Genomic DNA, 23,432 nt, shown 5'->3' with positions numbered 1-23,432 from the left:
TCCTAATAAACTGCTGGAAAAAAATCCACCTCTGCTTGTTTTGGGCATTTGTGAAATTCTACTTAGAAGCACTGTTTAAACCATAGCAAAATCAAATGAATGGATTTTTCATCACACTCTCAAAGTTGCCATTAATGTAAATCTAACCTATTCCAAGCATCAGGTTTATAGCGCTTCTTCCATGTCACTTGGCAGAATACATTTTCTTACAAAATCAAGCTGTCAACAATTATTTAAAGCTCTTATTTCATTCAAATTCGAAGTATTAAACAATATATATTCTAAAATAAGTCACAAAGGAACCAGAAGGGTGATGATATTGCTCCATAAATCTTTAAATGCTGCCATAGGTAGGATTAAAAATACTGCAAAACCCTGAATGGAAACAGTTCACAATAATCTAAGAACACCATCATTTCTCAAAATTGAACTATCCAGTGTATAATTATGGGTATACAGGACTCACCACTGCTGTATCATAAAAAAAGGAAATGCAATGTCCATAAATTCTGTAAAGTAGGCTGAAAAATATATTAATAATTACATATATTCATATCCATGATGTTATTCCCTTTCAAGGCAAGCAATATTATGAAAAGTACAAAGCAAGAGTAAATAGTTGTAAGCAAAACAAAGTAAAGGCAGAAGATAAAAGGATATCTATTGATTTAGTTTACACAAACCACATTCACAATGCCTCTCTATCCTTGCAAATCATGTATGGTATGTTTCCACTATACTTACATACCAATTCATGCATTACCTTTTGTTCTTCAAAAATTACACCTCTCTTATTAAAGATCTCATCAATTTATTCCAACCAATCTGTTTAACATTTCTGCAACAGGGCTCCCAGCCAACAACACATTATCATCAGCATACACCATAAGTGTACACGTACATTAATATCCCAGACCAACATACTTCTACAATCACTATAAGCCTACTTTTGACTATAAATGCACTAAACAGCTAAGGGGACAACAAACAATATTGTCTTATTCCCTGCTCAATGTTAAACTATTTGCTATGTATTCATTTATTCTCTCATTCTTTATTTCAATGATATAATGCTCTTGCTCCATTCAGCAGCCATCAATCCCCTCTATAGTCATGCAAAACACTCCATACTTCAAAACTATTTTCTTTACCAGACTCTTTCTTTAAATCATAGTACAACTCAACTCTCCCATATTTATACTTCTCTTAATGAGCCAAGTGCCAAAAAGTGCAAAAATCTGTTTTTCACACTCCCTTCCTACTGCTATAATGCACCTCCCAAATTGTGTTTATGGCATCTTTGATACCTTTTCAACTGGAATTTTATCCAATACATTATCCCGCAGAGCCAACAATTGAATCCTCTGTAGTTTTTGCAATCTATGTTACTACCTTCCCTCAATTCAGGAAAACAACAACAGGATTCCTTCCATCATGAGGCATAGATACAGCGTTCAGATATACAGTAAACAAGTCAAGAGTGGGTCCACTATGAATCATATTCATATTTATAATTTCTCCAGTTTTACCATCTGAAACTGTATCTCTGCAATGTTCACATAAATATTGACTTCCTTTTTATTATTTTCCTCTTGGACACTAGTATTAGTAGATTTACTATCAGTAGTATTACTAGTAGACACTAGTACTAATAGCACTAGTAGTGCTACCCCTTGACATGGTAAATTGTCTTTCCAATGAAAACCAGTATAATCTTCCTTCCACCAGCCTCTATTTCAGTTTTATCCCAAATTATATAATCACTTTTATTTTAATTCCATTTGTCCCACTGCATACTCCTTGTTTAGACTTCACCACAATTGTAAAGCATTTTATTATTTTTTTATTTTCGCTTGCTCTTTAAATTTAACTATTTCTTGCTCTCTGATTAAATTTTTTGCAACTCTAATTATCTAATATCTTTCTCTAAACCTCAGTTTTACTTTTACTTTACTTTACTTTTTAAGTAAATTCACCAAATCAATCAGTGAATATAATTCCAGTTCTGAATCTGCAAGAAAATATTTTTACTATTCCATGGAAATAATATTCAAAGGAACAGTGATATAGCAGAATAGACTACATATATGTACTACCATTTAAATGCTTGAGGAGAAAAGAGTACGTTCACCTGTGAGTTCATATGAATATGCCTGATTTATACTGGAAACACAATTTACTTGTAAAGGGGTAGCATTACTAATGCTATTAGTATAGTGATATCTTGGTACTCAACTCTTTGAAACTGATCAAATTTGGTACTCAATGCATTTTGAAATGGGCATTTTGTCCTAGTTCTTATCGTTTGTTTGGTACTCAACATATAAGCTAGAACCTGTCAGTGTTGGCTGTCTTGTGACTCACTACATTATTCCTAATGGAAAAAAATAGTTTGATACTGATCATTTTTGGTACTCACTGTGTTAAGCCACCTTAATTGCACCTCCTGGAACCAATTGACGAAGAGTACCAAAGTACTTACTATACATACATGTGTGCACACAAGCTGGACAAAATAAGATCTAGTAACTCAGTGTCATAAAAAGTTATTTTTTCTTTATTGGTTTAAAAGCATTTAAATGTAAAGGAAACCAAAAATGGTTGCAAACCCAAGTTTCTTCATGCAACAACTAATAATAAAATAAATGACAGTTCTGAGTCTGAAAAAGAGAATCTCAGCTCCCATAAGTAATGGTTTACTTATAATTTATAATAATAAACTCCTAATGTTTGGATCTTGTGAAGCATGAAATAAGAACTATATAGTAGTTGTTCAGTTGGTGCAGTTTCCATCTGGAGAGAAATCACATTGCAATTGTACTGCAGGCTGAGACAGAGTAAAGAATCACAGTCCCCATACCAAACAACATAATGGTAATTTCAGAAGATTTTCCAATGTGCTTGGGCCTGCATGTATTTTTCACAGGATGGTTAGGTTTAACACATTCTGCTGAATGCTGGATATGTATTGCTGAAAAACTGTAGATAAGGCTAATATGTAAGAGTTCTCTATACATTATTATTCATTCTCAAAAATTAATGGAATAGCAATCATTAGACGTCTATGTACAGACTTTTCACTTTTCACTATTGTGGCTCATACAATAAATATGCAGATGTACCAAGAGTTTAAATTATTTTTGCTAAAAGAAATGATACATAGTTTGCTATAAAAAGAAAAGGACTAGGTACATTTTATTATCATTTCATTGAACAATAACCTGCTGCAACGCCATCACATCGTACAATGTATGTGAACTACACATTATTATTACTGAGGTATAGTAGGATCATCACCTAATTTAATCACTTAGTCGTAGTCAACTTTGTTGGACCTTTGTTGAATTAGGAATAAAAAATGTGGAAGTGCCCTTAAGTCCAGGTGAGTGAGACAAAGGTGGGTTTCAGCAGGTTCGGACCAGTTCTGGAGAACCAGTAGAGGAAATTTTGAGTAGTTTGGAGAACCGGTAAATACCACCTCTGACTGGCCCTGCCCACATCTATTGTCTGCTTCCCGAGTCCCAGCTGATCGGGAAGAAATGGGGATTTCGCAGTAACCTTCCCCTGGAGTGGGGAAGGAATGGAGATTTTATAATATCCTTCCCCTGGAGTGGGATGGGAATGGAGATTTTACAGTATCCTTCCTCTGCCACACCCATCAAGCCATGCCATGCCATGCCCACCAAGCCACACCCACAGAATCAGTAGTAAAAAAATTTGAAACCCACCATTGTAGTGAGAGTATACCATCCTATATTTTTCTTACTTTTCTTTTCAAGCAGAATCTACAATCCTGGTAGTCTGACCAAGCCTGATTTTTTTTAGCTTCTAAATCCAAGACAATTCAAGTCTTCCCACTTGTTAAAATGGTCAAGAATATCCTATAACTATTCTTTTTCTATTTAAAGAGAAAAGCAATTTGTTTAATGATATATTCTTTAAATCTTCCTCAGTATTTCAAAAGTAAATTTGATATAATGTGAAATACAAGAAAGCAATTAATACAAGTTTATAATTTAAAATCCATCCATTCATCCAATTATCTTCCATGATATATTTCTCAATACATTGCCCAAAGTGGAAAATGTAACCGACTCTAGCTATACTATAGTAATGAGTATAAAGTGCTATTTGAACAAGGTAAGTTGCTAGTATAGATTTTGGTAAAGATTCTCCAGTAACAACATGTGACAGTAGCATTTTAAATGCAGTAATATAATTAAGGAATAAAGTTCTTGGCAGAGTATTAGATGAGTCTATAAGGACATTAATTCTATTCTTCCAGTTTGCTGTTGCTCCTTCCTAGGACTAAGAGAGAGTGACTATCCCAAAGTAATAAGCTGCCTGTGTGCTTAAGGCAGGACTAGAACTCATGGTCTCCTGATTGTTGTCTGGTGCCTTAAACACTACACCAACCTACCCCATCCATATCCTGCAGACAAAATTAAAATGTGGGGATCATGAGAAATTCCAGAGATACAGAAAAACTGAAATGAACAAGACTGTGTAGCATCAAAGAACATTATGTTGTTTCTGATTTCCCAACATTTTGAACAATAGTAGGACAAGCTCATAGAAGCATGAAAAAAATAAAGAACTTTTGGTTGAGACTTGAATCTATTAAACACTAAAAAAAAAACTAGGGCTAAAGCTGCATATACTATATATATAGTAGGTCATTCAACTGCTAGGTTTTAAAGTCACAATTGCTATTGGACCTTGTTTGGAAGGCTCTCATATAATGGTCTGCTCATGATCACAATTCTTATCAGAGCTGTGTCATAAGCAACATTTGGAGATAATCAGATCTGAAGGTCAAAGACAAGTCAAGACTGAAAAACTGATCCCAAGCTAATTATCGAAGAAATAAAGTTTATATGTTGAACAAAAAGTGACACAGCCAACATTGTAAAGGATCATTGTAAAAACCCTTAATGTTGCTTCTTAACTGAATTTGCATGTGATGTTGGTAAATTAGAAATGAAATATTACCATAACAATCTTCAGGCAGCTTCAGAAGTATCAGGAAAAATACTTTAAAATTCTCGGTATCATCAGATCTTGTTCTGAGCTCTTAGGGGCTTTATTATTGGAAGTTGGATGTCAATCAGAGAAAGATACTTAAAATTGAAACAAATCCTAATACTGTAAAGATAGGTGGGAGGAGAGCTACCCTCCATATCTTTCTTGGCATTCCATATTAAACATTTTTACAGTTCGTATAAAGTTGCAGCATTAATCATTTTAATAGGATATGGATATTGAATGCAGGATTTGAGTCACAAACAAAATAAATCAGAAAAATCTATAGGGTTTTATATTTCATCAGATTCTTTCATGTTGTCCTACGGACACTGAGAATCTAAATAGGACTGATTTCTATTTTTTAGTTCTCAGTCATTTTTTATATTATCAGCTTAATTGTTGTGCAAAACATTAATAACTCAGAGGTTATTATATTCCAAGATTATGGTGAAAAAATTAATTAGTAACACTACAGTAATGGCAATGCTAATTAAATAATTTAAAACCTTGCCTACAGCTTTATTGAGTGAATTATAACATAGATACTAACAATTCATTCCATGTGCCTCGTACCATAGACAAGTTTTTTGTACTATTAATTTTAATTAAAATGTGATCTTTTTCAAACCAGACAAACTAACCATTTCTTATTCATTATTAGAATATTTACATTGACATAGGTTCAATTTAAAAACTTGCAGAAAAAACCTTATTATGGAATGGTGATCCCTATCTGGGAATTATTTTTCTGTGCAACCTGATGTCTTATTACATATTTGTGCTATAGATTATAGATGTGCTGTCCAGGGCATCTGCGTAGTAGTTAAGAAACACTCTGCAATGGTTAATGAAGCTTTTTCTTACAAAGCAAAACAATTTTATTCTGTAGAAATTATGTATGCTTATTTTAATTCAGTTGCTTCATGAAGATACTAATTTTGTTCTTCATTTTCTTTGTACAAAACATCCAAGCCAAAGCACACATTTAAGGCATATACATTAATGAAAGAAATATTTTTTTTCAATGGAAGAGGAATATATGTAGATCAAGGTGTCAGGTCTGGAAGCACTTTGAGGAAACTCAAGCCTCAAAGATTTATTTGTTGTGTGTGTGTGGGGGGGGGGTTACTTGGAACCCTGACACAAGGTTTGTTCAAGCTTGGTTGTTAGCTTGCCCAACTATGTAATATCGTCAGTGCCTGGTATTTATAAAGATACAATTCTAATCTTTAATATGAAATCAAATAGTACAAATTAAAACTTGGAGGAAGTGTTGAGTTCATTGTTCATAGTTGCCATTGAAGCAAAGGAGAGAAAATGAAACAGTTACTCAAGCTTATTCTGAAATTTGCCAAAAATTAAAAACCATATAGAATGCTGACATTTAAATTTATGAATTTTAGGTTTAGTTAATATTGGCAAATGTCTAGAATATAAAGGAAACAGAGCAAAGGATTCAAAATAAGAAAAGACCCAACTATCATAACTGAGAGCTCAGAAGTACTTGAGAATATTTATAATGTTCATCTCCACATAAGTTCTAAAATTATATAAAGAGAACCCAGTTAAACAATGGAGTCAAAAACAATATACTTATTCAAGTATTCAGTGAGGAAAATGACCCAAAACTATTTATCCTTATCTAACTTTAGGATTTGATTGGAGAACAGATCATAGTTTAGGTCATATTTAGGCAGAAATATTAAAAATTCAAAGGCTTCACAAACTTTTAAAGCACCACTGTGAATATTAATTTCTATTACTCATCTTGCCTTGAGTCAGTTAAGTTTTTCAGATAATGCCTTTTAGCAAACACAATAGTTCTAACATGTCACACACAGCACTCTCTGCTAACAATAATAGTTCTGGCCAGTTTGTGCACATTTGGACCAATGTATCACTAGGGTAATCATAAGCCGGTTTTATCATGGTCCTATCCATTATTCTGTGAAAGTTACAATTTCTAATCTAAAGACCATTTTATAGCCAACACACTATTGTCTGCATTCTATCAACTTATAGATCATGCAGTTGTATAGACACACTCTCAGGATGGCAAAATATATAACCAGGATTTCAACAGGTGACAGCCAGTTTGAACCTGAATCACTCTGGTCAAATTCCAACTTCTTAACAAACTATGCCATGATGATTATAATTATGGAAGTGGTGAAAAATTAAAGCCACAAGGTCATTCACAAGATTTAAATAGCTGCTTCAGAATGTATTCCAGATTGTTTTCACCTGTACATGCTGTTCAGTTTCTTTGCTTTGATTAAAGAATTTCTCAAAAAAGCTAGATGACATTTTTAAACCATAAAGCCACTTCAAGGGGGTGCATATAGCTTCTCGCTCACACTGCAAAGACCTTTTTTGAATATATATAGCATAGAAGTAAAAGTAGTATCACCTTTGGGTTGGGGCTGATGGAAATTAATAAAAAAATTAAGTTCTGTTTATCCATAGTGGCATAACCACTACAATTTCCCAATTTAGCAGATGTTTCAGAATGTTATTACCAGCTGCAGATAACAGGCCCAATGGCACCAAATTAGAAGACCGAAATAGGTTATTGTGACTTCTATGGAAAAGCATTACATATGAACTGAATTCATTATTGGGATGAAAATTAAACTTTTATAGAAGGTGTGCATGTCTTTACTTATTCATAAAATGCCATTTCTATTTTGTTGTTGTTGTTGTTATTAAAACAATGTCAATTTAAGCAGAAAAAGCAAAAAAGGAAATTAGGTTTGCCCTGCAAATGAGAAACAAAAGATGCTTCTTATAGCATAATTCAGTAACTGAGAAGCAGGCCTTGGATATAATTCTGAACAGAGAATTCTTTGTATGTAAATACCCATCTATTTTCCTAAGCCTGATTAAACAAGTATAAGCCAAGTCTTTACAGCTCACTCCTGTAAATCTTAAAAAACCCTATCTGTTCTGAATAATGGTGAAAAAGAGAGGCTCAAAACAATTAAGTCATTTTAAACTATTGCTAAATGGAAACCTGATTGCATCTTTTATTAATTAGTCCTAGTTGATGTTTTAAATAAAGATAAACCATTTATGAATATTGTGGACATTATGAGATACTATATAAGATAGAACTGATTGCAATCTTGTATGACTGATTCATATTGAAACTGGAATATGTAAGCTACTATTTAATAATGCATATTTGCTTCTACAGATTCCTATTCCTGAGTGCTAGTACTGTCAACAATAGAAGTATGAAATAGGCAAGGCCTTAAAACACTGTTCAATTTAGTTTACTACAGTCATAGACCAGAGACGAGAACTAATAAAAACATTCAATGAATATCTAATTAAAAATTATAGAATAAAATAAAATAATATATAGATAAAATCTTGAAGTTGCACAACCCCATGATCATGTGTATGTGATCTGGGCACTTGAGTACCCACTCACAATTATGACATTGGTGGGAGAGGTGGTCACAAAATTGCCATTTTCAATCTTCTTTGTTTTCTTCCCAGAGCCAAAATCTTTCCCAATAGGCCTTGCAGAGTTCAGATGATAACATATTCTCACAGGCATAAAGCTGCTATAAAACAGCTTTCTCTCTTACTAGAATAGAATAGAATAGAATAGAATAGAATAGAATAGAATAGAATAGAATAGAATAGAATAGAATTGAATTGAATTGAATTGAATTGAATTTTTTTATTGGCCAAGTGTGATTGGACACACAAGGAATTTGTCTTGGTGCATATGCTCTCGGTGTACATAAAAGAAAAGATACCTTCACCAAGGTACAACATTTACGACACAAATGATGGTCAATATATCAATATAAATCATAAGGATTACCAGCAACAAAGTTACAGTCATACAGTCATAAGTGGAAAGAGATTGGTGATGGGAACGATGAGAAGATTAATAGTAGTGCAGATTTAGTAAATAGTTTGACAGTGTTGAGGGAATTATTTGTTTAGCAAAGTGATGGCCTTCGGGGAAAAAACTGTTCTGGTGTCTAGTTGTTCTGGTGTGCAGTGCTCTATAGCGTCGTTTTGATGGTAGGAGTTGAAACAGTTTATGTCCAGGATGTGAGGGATCTGTAAATATTTTCACGGCCCTCTTCTTGATTCGTGCAGTATACAGGTCCTCAATGCTATCTACTACTATAGATAGCATTAAGAAACTACTAAACCAGATGTGAGGAACCTTTCATTGGGCTTCACTGGGAGACTACTTCTGACCAGAGGTCATATTTTCATAGAATAGAATAGAATAGAATAGAATAGAATAGAATAGAATAGAATAGAATAGAATAGAATAGAATAGAATAGAATAGAATAGAATAGAATAGAATAGAATAGAATAGAATTTTTTATTGGCCAAGTGTGATTGGACACACAAGGAATTTGTCTTGGTGCATATGCTCTCAGTGTACATAAAAGAAAAGATACCTTCATCAAGGTACAACATTTACAACACAATTGATGGTCAATATATCAATATAAATCATAAGGATTGCCAGCAACAAGTTATAGTCATACAGTCATAAGTGGAAAGAGATTGGTGATGGGAACGATGAGAAGATTAATAGTAGTGCAGATTCAGTAAATAGTTTGACAGTGTTGAGGGAATTATTTGTTTAGCAGAGTGATGGCCTTCGGGAAAAAACTGTTCTTGTGTCTAGTTGTTCTGGTGTGCAGTGCTCTATAGCGTCGTTTTGAGGGTAGGAGTTGAAACAGTTTATGTCCTGGATGTGAGGGATCTGTAAATATTTTCACGGCCCACTTCTTGATTCGTGCAGTATACAGGTCCTCAATGGAAGGCAGGTTGGTAGCAATTATTTTTTCTGCAGTTCTAATTATCCTCTGAAGTCTGTGTCTTTCTTGTTGGGTTGCAGAACTGAACCAGACAGTTATAGAGGCGCAAATGACAGACTCAATAATTCCTCTGTAGAACTGAATCAGCAGCTCCTTGGGCTGTTTGAGCTTACTGAGTTGGCGCAGAAAGAACATTCTTTGGTGTCCTTTTTTGATGATGTTTTTGATGTTAGCTGTCCATTTTAGATCTTGCGATATGATAGGACCTAGAAATTTAAAGGTTTCTACTGTTGATACTATGTTGTCTAGTATTGTGAGAGGTGGAAGTATGGAAGGGTTTCTCCTAAAGTCTACCACCATTTCTACAGTTTTGAGTGTGTTCAGTTCCAGATTGTTTTGGTTGCACCATAAGGCTAGTTGTTCGACCTCTCGTCTATATGTGGATTCGTCATTGTCTCGAATGAGACCAATCACTGTTGTGTCATCTGCGAACTTCAGTAGCTTAACAGCTGGATCATTGGAGATGCAGTCATTGGTATACAGAGAGAAGAGAAGTGGGGAGAGCACACAGCCTTGGGGTGCCCCTGTGCTAATTGTACAGGTATTTGATGGTTGGGGATCTATGATATAAAAGTAAATTCCGAAACATTTTTAAAAATTAAAAGAATATCACAATCCCTGAAAGCCTTATCGTTAAATATAAAACTAGAAGTACATAGTATAGTCATTGAATTTGGAAGAACGATAAAGAGAAGCTTCTGAGGGTTACACAATATACTACAGAGCACATATGTCCAGGCAAATCAATAGCGTCAGCACTCTTCCTGGCTGGGGTGCTGGCTGGGGAATTTTGGTAGTTAAAATCCACAAGTCTTTAAGTTGCCAATGTTGATCCACCTTATATTAAAGTGATCAAAGTCGTTCTGTCTCAAAGACAACATGGAATGCTATGAAAAGGTGGTCTCTAAGGTTTCTCATTTAGACAAAGAACTTTCTTATTTCTCATATGCACAAAGAACCCTTATCTTCATGACTAAGGCAATCTATCCTCTTTTATGCTGCACAAATAAATCAATTCTCCTCTGCATTCTGAAGACAGTTTACTTTATAATCTTGAAGATTCATATAGTTCAGCTATGTCTTGAATACATGAAAGTTTCAAAGTGCAATTTCAGAACTTTTAATTAAATTGCAATTTATTCCAACTTAGTGATTCATTTGTTTGTATTATATGTTAAAATGAATAACAGTAACTAAGATTAATTATAGTACCAAAAAGGTTAATTTCAACACCATGAAAATCCTGATTTCCACACACACGCACACCTGTACCTCCAGCTGTAAATCACTGGGGGAGGGGGGGAGATCCAGATATACATAATAAAAAATAGCCCCAAGATTAATGTTACTGTCCCACGTCAGAACAAAATGTACTTCTCATTTGAAGATAAGCATACCTAGTGATCTTATCAAGAAAAAAACATATACAAGCATAATGGGATTACTGCATCCTCCATATTTCTTATACTTATGGCTTTATAACTTAACTGTGCCAACACACATCATGTACTGTACTTCTGAATGAGTGGGATGAGAGCAGCATTATGTTGACATTCAAAGTAGTCTCTAAATTAAAGATTTTAATTCCCACATAATAATATAAACTAAAATTGACCTGAAAAAAGTGATCTTCTGGAGTTGATAAATACATGCATAGAAGTGAAGATATATGTTTAATTAGGAATTTTTAAAAATGTTATTGTGTTAAATAGGAGCATGGATAGTCCAATTCATGTATCAAGAAAAAGATAGTTAATATGTGACAGAGATAGCTGAGTGAACAATTCCAAATGATACGAGATGTTATCAAAATGGTATATGCTCTACCTTTCTTTAAACTTACATTACACTGTTCATGCACTTTATCTAATTAAAACAATAATTCATGAGTTCAATTTCAGAATATGACTGAAGCCCACAGAATAAGATGTGGCCTTGTATATTTAACAAGTTTCAATAAGAATGAATCTGGTCATATATTGCCTCCTAATAGCCAATGCAAATTATATACAATTATAAAAGAGATATAAATGCTGCAGCGGGGTCCCAACTCATAGGCCTGCATGGAAATGGGCCACACAACTGGAGATGTGTAGCGGATGAGTGAGCAAAACCAAAACTATCCTCCTCAGTCCATGGAAAAATTGTCTTCCATGAAACTGGTCCTTGTTGTCAAAAACTTTGGGACTGCTGCACTACAGTTTTCCAATTTCAAGTTACCCAGTAATAAACTTGAACAAATAAAACAAAGGAATTTACCTAGATAAAATGTTTAGTGAATATGGAAAAACAAATGGAGAACCTTTGAGATGTAAGCATGTACATATGTATATATGGTGGGGGGTTTCAGTCAGACATCTTTTGCAAATTTACTTGGAAATGCTAAAGATCCTGAATTTTCTGCATGTAGGTACATGCTGTGAGAAATAGAACCAATATCTAGTGTTTCAGTTTTATTAATTTAAATTACTTTTATTCTTGAAGAGTAGTGATACCACACATACAGTACACACACAGCAATTTTGTTAAATCCCCAAAGTGAAATTAAAATGTAAAATATATTTATGAACCACTATATTCTAAGAAGTGAGCATAAAATGAATTGCTTTCTCTCCTCCTTAACTGAACATTATATAATGTTCTTAGTTTAAAAAAGCTTACTTTCTTTTGTACCACTCCTTTGAAATTATAACCGTAGTACAGTTAAAAAGCAATGAGCTTTCCTTAATTGAACTTTCATTTTACTTATATTTTTCAATGCTTACAGTAAAAAATTATTTTGGAATTTTCTAACTAGCTTTTCTGATGCTTACCATGTATTTAAAGAAAAAATTGTGTAATCATAATTCATGGTTACAAACAACCTGCAATACTAAATTCCACAGGAGATAGATAGGATCTCTTTCAGGGTATTATTAATTATCATGTTATCATGAATAAAAGTCTATTTTGTGACTTTCATTTTCGTATGTTTCAGCTTCCAATGACCTTCTTGGTGTAGCAGCAAAACTAAGCATATTTATAATAATAACACTGGATGTTATTAAGGATAAAAGAAAAGGGGGAGGTTCATTGTAATCTCTATTTGATAGATACTTTTCTAAAATATGTCAGGAATTAGTAACCTTTGTATAGGGATGCTTATTTTTCTCTTTCATCTTGCTATAGATTTATTCTCATTCCTGAAGCACCTAAATCAAATAGCCTGAAACTGACTTGTATGGTTTACTATACAAATTACTAAAAACTGTTCATAAATGAAAGAATGGCATTCACATGTAGAATAAGTATCCCGTGCTTAGGAAATACACAGAAAGGAACACAGAACACCTGATCATTATTTTTTACAATAGTTTTGTTTTATTCTGTGATAATTTATAGACGCACCCAGTACTTTTTTTCCAAGAATTATTTGGGCCAGTTTCAATTTATTTCAACAAATTGGGATTCTTTGGGGGAAAATGGAGGTATTAATATTTTTGGCCACATCTGCTTTCCATTCAGTATAATTTAAAACCATCAAAAATATTTCAGAATCCTTTCTCTCACAGAAGATTATTTGTAAATAATTTTCTATCCATCTATTAAAAAGTTAATAAATTGCTAATGAATGGAAAAATATTGTACCATAATATTGAATCTAAAGCTTCCAAGCAGACGGTTATTATTAGCAACAAAGTAAATGACTACAATAACAGTGTATTTCTAAATATAACTATATCGAACGCAAGATAGTGGGTGCATTTCTTGGTCATAGCTGTGTTAAAAGAAAGTCACATTATTTTACAATATTTTTGTTATTTGTTATTTTTGTAACTTTTTATTATGTTTTTATACTGTTTAACTATTCACTGCAGAGATTCATGCATATGAGATTAATAGACAATTAATTACCATTAATTATACAAAAGTGATATACAATAGTATAAAATTCATTATTACAAAATAATAAAATAAATAAAAATCATAATAATAAATAAATACAAAATAAATATTTACAAAATCTACCCAAAAAACTAAATATGAAGTTTATAGATTATGACAATTTTATGTCCTTCATACTATACAATTAGTGTAGTAATATTGTATTTGTCACAGAGGAAGGCATATTTAATGGCTTTAATTCAGACACTCATTTTATTTTATTTTTTAAAAAATACTCTTATTCTGAGTTTTTCCTATTTATTTTTATAGCAAAACCAAGGACACCGATTTGGAACAATTTTTAAAATTAATGTTTATCCCAAAAAAGCAATAATGTATTAAAATAGCAGATAACATTTATCCTATAAAGCACTATGTTTTAGCCAAACTCAAACTTATTTATTCATTACTGGGGGAAAAATATAAGCAACTATTTAAAACTACATAATCATTTTAAAAAGCAAGTGTACTAGGTGAAGAAATTATATGGTTACAAACCAGTGAAAAGAAATCTGAAATTGAGTCAGCTGAACTTACAAGCTTCTCATGTGGATCATGATGGATCCACAAACCATGCAAATTAGCTACTAGATTTGCAGAAAATGGTAAAAAGTAAAACGCAAAATAAAGTCACTTTACAGTGGATTATAGCTATAACATTTTGCTATAGGAAATTACAAAATTGTCCCATGTAGTCACCCTTTCAGTTATCTAAAGCAAATAGTAGGTGATAATAAATGCAGTAGGACATTATTAACCTCCCCTGACATTTATATCAGGATGAAAAAAATAATTAAATTTCTAATGCTGGGTAACAAATAAGTCTAGTACAAGGCATACATCAGAGTGAGTAAGCATATACATTGTGATACATTATTTTTTTAATAGAGATACCAATTTCAAACAAAAAGGAATGCATAAGCCATGTTTTCAGAAGCATATTTTTTTTTAATTTTAAAACATTGTGTTATTTTGCAATATTAGCATTATGTAATTGTCATAGTTCTTTTTTAAAAAAAATATGCTGATTGTTTCTATTAGAAAAAAGATACTGACCTTGAGACGGGAATCTGTAATTGCTGAAGTGTATATAAATTTACTGTTCACTCAGTCCAATATCTGGCAGTGTGTTATGGTTTAAAATATTTCTTTTAAAGAACACGAAAGCACAAAAATATGAATAGTAACTACATATTTTCAAAGTTTTCAGAAATCTCTTTTAACACTTACTTTTGCAAAGATCTGAAAAATATCTAAGGCCGGCAAAAGCTGAGAAACATCTTGGATTTCCACCTTCAAATACAGCTGCAGAGTCTTAGCGAGGTGCCTGAGACCTTCTTTCATGTCTTCACTTAATTCATCAACATCTTTTAAAAAGAGGAAATGTATTAAAGTGTGAGGATTATCTTGTGCCAACATCTTTAAGCAATCTAGAATCAGCTTGGCAGTGTGAACATTTCAAACTCCAAAAAGACAAGATATCCTAGTTTATTTTTGACAGAACTTCTCAACACTAGGTTGATATTGCCAAATTGTACAAATATTACGTGAATGAAAAAGCAAAATCTTAAGAAAAAACAGATGTGCAAAGAGACAGTAAACAGAAAATCAGTTAAGTGTCTTACAGTAACAATTGTAATTTTATTTCATTCAAAATATTTTTCCCACAGTAAGATGACAATACTTTGATTTATTTCAATCAAAAGTATGTTATAAAAGTGGAAAATTGAATACCTAAATGGTATACGTGTTTTTTTTTAAAAAATAGAATGAGACAGCAATTTGACTGTAGGCAGTAATAATTTTAAAAATCTAGCTGTCAATCCATAGCAAATTAATTGTTTATAATAACTTGTCCTTTAATAAAATGAACCATTAGCTAAAAAGATAAAGAACGAGATGATAGAATGAATAGACAGACATACAGATTAAAATATAATCTATGTCAGGTTGAATTTGAAACAATGGACACTTAATACTGACATTCAATGTGGCTAAATCAAAAAGTCTTCTTTGTTCACAACGGCATATATGGAAGACTGCTGTCTCATCCTAAATACATAGCAAACATCCTTTTCCAAATCCATAGAAGAGACTTATTTCACTCAGGATAATTTCTTACTAGCTTCCATGTTAAAAGGAAAATTTTACAGTGTTCCTCTGCAATTTTATCCAGGTAATTTACAAGATTCAGAAAGTCTCAAATAACATCATATGATACTCCTTTTATATGATATAACAAGTTGAATCATCAATGCCTTTTTTAATCCACAGACATGGAAGATGGGGGAAGATTATTCATTTCTTATTTGACAGGTAACTAAATATGGAGATGTTTCTGGAGAGAAAGGTTGTGAAATTTGTTGCAATCACAATTACTGTCAGGCAATTAGAAATCTAGTATATTCCCCCCATCAATTATTAATTGAGTGTTCTTGATAATTTGTTTTCTCATCAGGTGATTTACATTAGATAGATAGATAGATAGATAGATAGATAGATAGATAGATAGATAGATAGATAGATAGATAGATAGATAGGTAGGTAGGTAGGTAGGTAGGTAGGTAGGTAGGTAGGTAGGTAGGTAGATACAACACTTAGACTTATATACTGCTTCACAGTGCTTTACAGCCCTATCTAAGTGGTTTAGAGTTAGCATATTGCACCAGTCTGGGTCCTCATTTTACCGACCTCGGAAGGATGGAAGGCTGACACCACCTTGAGCCAGTAAGAATCAAATTCGTGGAGTAAGCAGTGAATTATCCTACAGTACTGCATTCTAACCAATGGGCCGCCATGGCCCTTACAATTTATCTTACAACAATTTGACTGGCATTATTAATAATTATTTTAATTCATTTAATAATTCTTTCAATTTCTATCATTTTGTCTTTGATATAGAAATAACAGGATTAATTATCCCTAGAGCAAAATGGGGATGGGGAGAGTAAATCAACAAAAATAAGATAAACATAACTGTGAAAACAAAGAAGCAGCCATGTTGGTAGACATTTTATATTTTAGCTCAATAGTCTGTCCCCAAAGTAGCCATATGGATGTCTCTGAGAAATTATTTTATTCATGTTTTCCAAAAACTGGTAGAGAAGGTAATAAGGCCTCTGGTGGCTCAGACTGGTAAGACAGTCTGTTATTAATAGCAGCTGCTTGCAATTACTGTAGGTTCAAGTCCCACCAGGCCCAAGGTTGACTCAGCCTTCCATCCTTTATAAGGTAGGTAAAATGAGGACCCAGATTGTTGGGGGCAATAAGTTTATTTATTTATTTATTTATTTATTTATTTATCATATTTGTATACCGCCCTATCTCCCTAGGGACTCAGGGCGGTTCACAGGCGAATAAAAAGGTACATATAGATACAAAGTAAAATAACAGTTAAAAAGCTTATTCTACATGGCCCAATTTTTTTAAAAACAATATAAATAATAAAACCCATTAAAACCAATATAAAATTTAAAATCTAATCCAGTCCTGCACAGATGAATAGATGTGTTTTAAGCTTGCGACGGAAGGTTCGGAGGTCCGGAAGTTGACGAAGTCCTGGGGGGAGTTCGTTCCAGAGGGTGGGAGCCCCCACAGAGAAGGCCCTTCCCCTGGGTGTTGCCAGAAGTTGACTTTGTATATAATATACAAAAGGATGAAGACTATTGCTTGACATAGTGTAAGCCGCCCTGTGTCTTCTGAGAAGGGCGGGATATAAATGCAAATAAAAATATATATATAGTGTTCACGTGCCCACAGGACATTGAGACATTGAGAAAAGCAGTCTAGTTGCCAAGACCTGGATTGTGATCATATGATCCATGGGAGTGCTGCAAAGTAGAACTCTATATCCATCCAAAATTTTGAGAGGTATTTGAAATATCGGTAATGATAATAAACTGGTATTGTATAGAATAGAATTATCTGTACTGGAATAATTTAACTATTGCCTAGGAAGAAATATCAGATAGAAATTGTACAGCAAGTGATCAAAAATTCAGTTCTGATATCATATGAAACCGAAAAAAATAGCAAATGAACTGAACTGAAATCAAGTAAATAAATTGTTTTAATTTTCTGAAGTTAAAAAATAATCCTTGGAAAATGAAACATTACAAAAAACAATTACATATATAGAATATTTTTACATGTTATTCCAAAGAACCTCTGACTCCTTTCCCACCCTCTGTGCATATGAATGAATGCTGGTAATTCAGGAAAGAAAGCAGGGGACGAGTGTATAAATCACTCTAACCCCATTCTAGCTCAATGTAATCTATAATTTCTATTAATATTGCATCTGCAGGCACCCTGATGACTATTTACATCCCCAGATTCAGCAGGGGGAAAAAGTCCCATCCAAATATGAAAATATAGCATTCATCTGTAGGGTTTTTTTTGAAAGGGTTAACAATGCAGTCTCAGAATTTGGTCCAAATATAACACACACACACACTAAAATAAATACTAAAAAAACCTCTAAAATAAATGCAATTGCTAAGACATATATAATAAAATAATATTTTGATGTCACTATACATAATTTAGAATAGAAAATTTTCATTAATATTCCAAGATTAAATATCTGGTATGGGAGCAGAGATTCCAAAATTATCCTTTAAATTGCACTGATTCAGTTAACACCTTCTGATTTAACTGGGAGACCAGAGGTGAAATGCTCCTGGTTCGGACCGGATCATCCAATCCGGTAGCGATGGCGGTGGTGGTTCGGAGAACCGGTAGCAAAAATCCCTGCCCTTCCCCCCGCCAATTTCTGCGGCCGAAAAAATACTTTTAAAAGTAAAAGAAAAGCCTCTGATGATCGCGCAGCTGAGCTGGGATTGTCAGAACCCTTTAAAAGGATTTTTTTTTACAATCTCCTCCTTGTAAAAAAAAAAAGCTTTTAAAAGGCTCCTCTGGCGATCCCAGCTGAGTTGCCTGATCATCAGAACCCTTTAAAAGCATGTTTTCTACAAGCTCTTCGGCCTAAGAGGTTGGAGAAAAAAAATTTTTTTAAAGGTTCTGGCGATCAGGCGACTCAGCTAGGATCATCAGAACCCTTTAAAAGCTTTTTTATCTCTGGCAATCCCAGTTGAGTTGCCTAATTATCACAGGCTTTTAAATGCATTTTTTCTACAACCTCTTCAGTCGAAGAGATTGTAGAAAAAATGTTTTTAAAAGGTTCTGGTGACCAGGCAACTCAGTTGGGATCATCAGAACCCTTTAGAAGCTTTTTTTCCTCTGGCGATCCCAGCTGAGTTGCCTGATCATCACAGGCTTTTAAAAGCATTTTTTCATTCAGCCCAAGAGGTTGTAGAAAAAATGCTTTTAAAAGTAAAAAAAAAAAAGTTGACCATGCCCACCCAGTCACATTACCCCTCCCCTCCCCCCCAACCCATGCCCACAGAACCGGTAGTAACAAATTTTACATTTCATCCCTGTGGGAGACCCTCTACCTTCATTATTGTTATCACAATATGTACTGCCTACAAACAATAGTTCCTTCATCAGATTTAAGGGAGCACAGAAATCCTCACAATGAAGCTGCGAACCAATTCGCATAAAATATTTAAATAATAGTGTGTCCTCACACATCTTTAACATAGTGGAGTCCATTTAAATTGAGAAAATACACAAAAACACTTACTTGACTGAAGATCAGAAAGAGAATACAGCTCTTCAGATGGGCATACCGATTGTCTTAACTGGTAAGAATATAAAAACGTCAATAAATAAAAATAACCTTGGATAATTGTTTTACTGTTTAAAAAAAAGCTATAATAGCAATAGCACATAGACTTATATACTGCTTCACAGTCCTTTGCAACCTTCTCTAAGCGGTTTACAGAGTCAGCCTATTGCCCCCAACAATCTGGCTCCTCAGAATTTACCAACCTCAGAAGGATGGAAGGCTGAGTCAACCTTGAGCCAATGAGTCTCAAACTGCCAAACTGCTGGCAGCTGGCAGTCAGCAGAAGTAGCCTGCAGTACTGCAGCACCCTGGCTCTTAAACCTGATATACATGAATACGAAAAACAATAATCATCTGAAATAAAGTAATTTGTGGCTATTTTGATTGGAAAAACATTATTAGAGTTTTATATCCTACCATCTGCATTTTATTATTATTCATTTAATTAATTCTCCATTTTCTTCATTTTTACATATTATTTTTATGTATTTCACTGCTAGAATAGTTGCAATAGTTGCAAGTCTTTTTAAGCTTAGCCACTGCGTCAAACTGCATGATATTTAAGAATTCTGCTTATGGACTCCCTTTTGAAATTGGTGCCAAAAGACCAATCTCTCATAAATATCTGAGATATTAATCGTTTCTAAGAAATGAAGTAACATGGGATTTGGCATCAGCCTAAGATCAAACTGATTAACTCTTAAACCAACAGCATAAATACAATTTTTAATTTTGAGCAATTTTTGTAGAATTTCATTTAGAAACTAAAACTATAAAATCGTATCTCTAGTGGCAAAAAATTGTATATGCTGATACCGTACTCATGGTGGATTGATTTATTACATTTATTTGCCTGGTTTGTCCTATTTATAATTTCTGCCCAAATGCTCAAGAATGTAGTCGAAATAATTTCAAAAGACTTTATACAAAGGCACATTGTTTCATACCACATCCAATTATTAGTTGTATAGCCTAACGCATACAAATGTGTGTCTCTAGTTATCTTAATTTTCTTTTTCCATCAACTTAAAAGCTAGTCAAGTGAAGCGACAATACCTTTACTCCTGCTGATTACTGTACAGCGATCACACACAATCACACATACATACTCACTTAGCACAGCACATTTTACTTTGCTTTTTCAACCCAAAAGACACCCAGAGGATCTCATAAAGTAATAACATACATGTTAATTCCATTCCCCAAGAGTACAATTCCAAAAGACAATTCTGAACACACAAAAAAGGATAGAAGACAAAAACAAGCAAACCCAAGCAACAATTCTTTAACATCACACAGTTCTTATAAAAACCAGGTCAAATATACACAAGTCAAGGAAAGAAGACTCAAAGGAATAAATTGGCTCCTTTCCTATTTTCTCTGTAACCAGCATAGGTTAGAACATCAATTCATCAAGTCTCACTTGAGCTCATTGCTATAGGCACTTTATGGTACAAAGATATTTCCAAAGGATTTTGTCAAGTAAAAAACATGGGGCAATCTGACTGAGTGAAGGTTTCTCTCAACCTCTTCTTCAAGAGGCCCCATCTCAAGGATTGCTTGAACTCTGAAATACACAATCTCTTTTTCACATTAACAGAAATGGAGCAGATATATTTTTCAAAAATTAATCATATATAAAAAGTTAACTTACTACTTTGAAAATAATCCTGCCAACAAGCCTCACTGAGTCAGGAGGAAAATTAGGGTCAATATCTTTAATACATTTGCATTCCCGTTTATGGTCCCGCCAAGCTTCTTTCTAGGAGTGAAAAGAAATTATTTTCCCTTTAATAGTAGTTTTTTTAAAAATGATCTTCTCCTTCAATGTTTTACTTCCATCTCTGGTTTTTTAAATGATATTTCAAATGGAGTATAACGATATAATTTGCAATGTACTGTATAGAATATGATTAACAAATACAAATAAGAATTGTGTAAGTCATCATTAGTAATGTATTCAGAATTGAATGGTAAGCTAATAGTGAAATGCCACTGCTACAAAAGCAAATACTATCTTGGGGTGTATGAACGGATACATAAAATATAGGCTGCAGAAATAGTTCTTCTATTCCACTTTGCCCTGGCCAGACCCCATGTGGAATACCATGTCTATTTTGGGAAACTTGTAGTGGAATATACCTCAGAGTCACAGGAGGGAGGGGCTCTTTCCCAGAAGACAAAGGGACAGTAAAGCAAAAACTGTCTAGTGAGCAGAAAGAGCAAAGTGGGACCCTCTCTAGCAATTCACAGAGAATATCTAGAAAATTACTTTAGTCTGGCAAGATTCTGTTTGTAGGTGAACAACAATAAAGGAATTATTCAGAAGTAATTCTACATGTCATTCTTGGTTTTTTGGGCCTGACAGTACTCCAATTCAAATAGGACTGTGTAATTAGAAAACAATTTCACTAGTTAAAAAGTTTGAATATTGTATTGTCCATCTATGTTTTAAAATAATTACCTGACAGTGTGCATCACAGTATCTTGCAATTTTGCATTGAGAACACCTAAGTAGCCGCTCCTTTCTAAAGTTGGAGGAGAGAGAAGGGAGGGAGAAAGAAAATAAAATGTCTATTAAACAGATTTACAACCCATACTCAGTTTATCTGATGCAGTTTGCTGGCTTAAGATTCTAGATCACAATTCTGGAAAAATACCTTTTTTACCTGTGTTAAAAAGCAAAAGTTATGTTTACATACCTCCCTTTTTTTTCTTTTAATTCAATTACATCCCTTTGTTTTGTTTGCAAAAAGAAAAGGTAAAAATGTACATATTTATCAGTTACAGATTATTTTGTGAGAGTTTATTTGTTGTATTATTTGTATTTGCAGATCCCTCGCATCCTGGACATAAACTGTTTCAACTCCTACCCTCAAAACGACGCTATAGAGCACTGCACACCAGAACAACTAGACACAAGAACAGTTTTTTCCCGAAGGCCATCACTCTGCTAAACAAATAATTCCCTCAACACTGTCAGACTATTTACTGAATCTGCACTACTATTAATCGTTTCATAGTTCCCATCACCAATCTCTTTCCACTTATGACTGTATGACTATAACTTGTTGCTGGCAATCCTTATGATTTATATTGATATATTGATCATCAATTGTGTTGTAAATGTTGTACCTTGATGAAGGTATCTTTTCTTTTATGTACACTGAGAGCACATGCACCAAGACAAATTCCTTGTATGTCCAATCACACTTGGCCAATAAAATTCTATTCTATTCTATTCTATTCTATTTTCATTAATTAAGAAAATTAGCATCTACAAAAATTTGGAGAGGCTTCCAAAACAAAACTACTTTGTGAAATAACTTCTAGCCAACAGAGCTTCCATGGCAATTAATTTTTCTAAAAGAGGAATGGATAAATTTTGGTGAACATGAATCATTTATGAACAAGTTATTGGGGATGAAATAATGAGTAGATCAAGTGGAACTTGGGACGGGTCACAAAAAAAAATGTGCTTAGGGGCACTTTCAGTCTTTGGGTCGTGGTCTACCCATCCCTGTTTTAAGTGGTGAAGAAAGAGTAACAATATGATTTGTATTTCTGTCCGGAAACAAATCTGCATAAAGAAAATAGACAAGATACTGTATTTATACAAACACACACACACACATGCATATAATTAAACAATCTATATCATAAATTGATTTGCTAATATTAATATTTATTAACAATAGTATAACATTTATTCAATCTATTTGGAGGATGGATGGATGGATATTTTCTATGGGTTCTTTCAAACACTTGGTCCTAATGTTCCTAGGCTTTGCTATCTAGTTACTCTGCAAAAAACTGGGTATCTTTACACTATCATGACTCCTTCACTAAAACGGGGGTGGGAGTGGCCAGCGTGTGACATATCCAGCCCATGGGCTACGAGTTTGACACCCCTGCTTTACAAGTTGTC

The 23,432-nt window shown here is 33.6% G+C and overlaps 1 protein-coding gene across 2 annotated transcripts in view; it reads right to left on the bottom strand.

Moving 5' to 3' along the window:
- SMYD3 (SET and MYND domain containing 3) overlaps positions 1-23,432 on the bottom strand; it is a 352,490-nt gene that overhangs the window by 295,932 nt on the left and 33,126 nt on the right. For both annotated transcript variants that reach the window (XM_058165279.1, XM_058165289.1), the window contains exons 2-5: positions 21,969-22,032; positions 21,159-21,266; positions 19,460-19,517; positions 15,043-15,179 (exon numbers count right to left, since the gene is read on the bottom strand). In XM_058165279.1, coding sequence (XP_058021262.1) covers positions 15,043-15,179; positions 19,460-19,517; positions 21,159-21,266; positions 21,969-22,032 — 367 coding nt within the window. The remainder of the gene's footprint in view (positions 1-15,042; positions 15,180-19,459; positions 19,518-21,158; positions 21,267-21,968; positions 22,033-23,432) is intronic.

Source organism: Ahaetulla prasina, chromosome 1 (genome assembly GCF_028640845.1).
Source record: "Ahaetulla prasina isolate Xishuangbanna chromosome 1, ASM2864084v1, whole genome shotgun sequence".
NCBI lineage: Eukaryota > Metazoa > Chordata > Lepidosauria > Squamata > Colubridae > Ahaetulla > Ahaetulla prasina.
The sequence above is the reverse complement of the archived record's forward strand: the minus strand, read 5'-3'. Positions and strand labels throughout refer to the sequence as shown.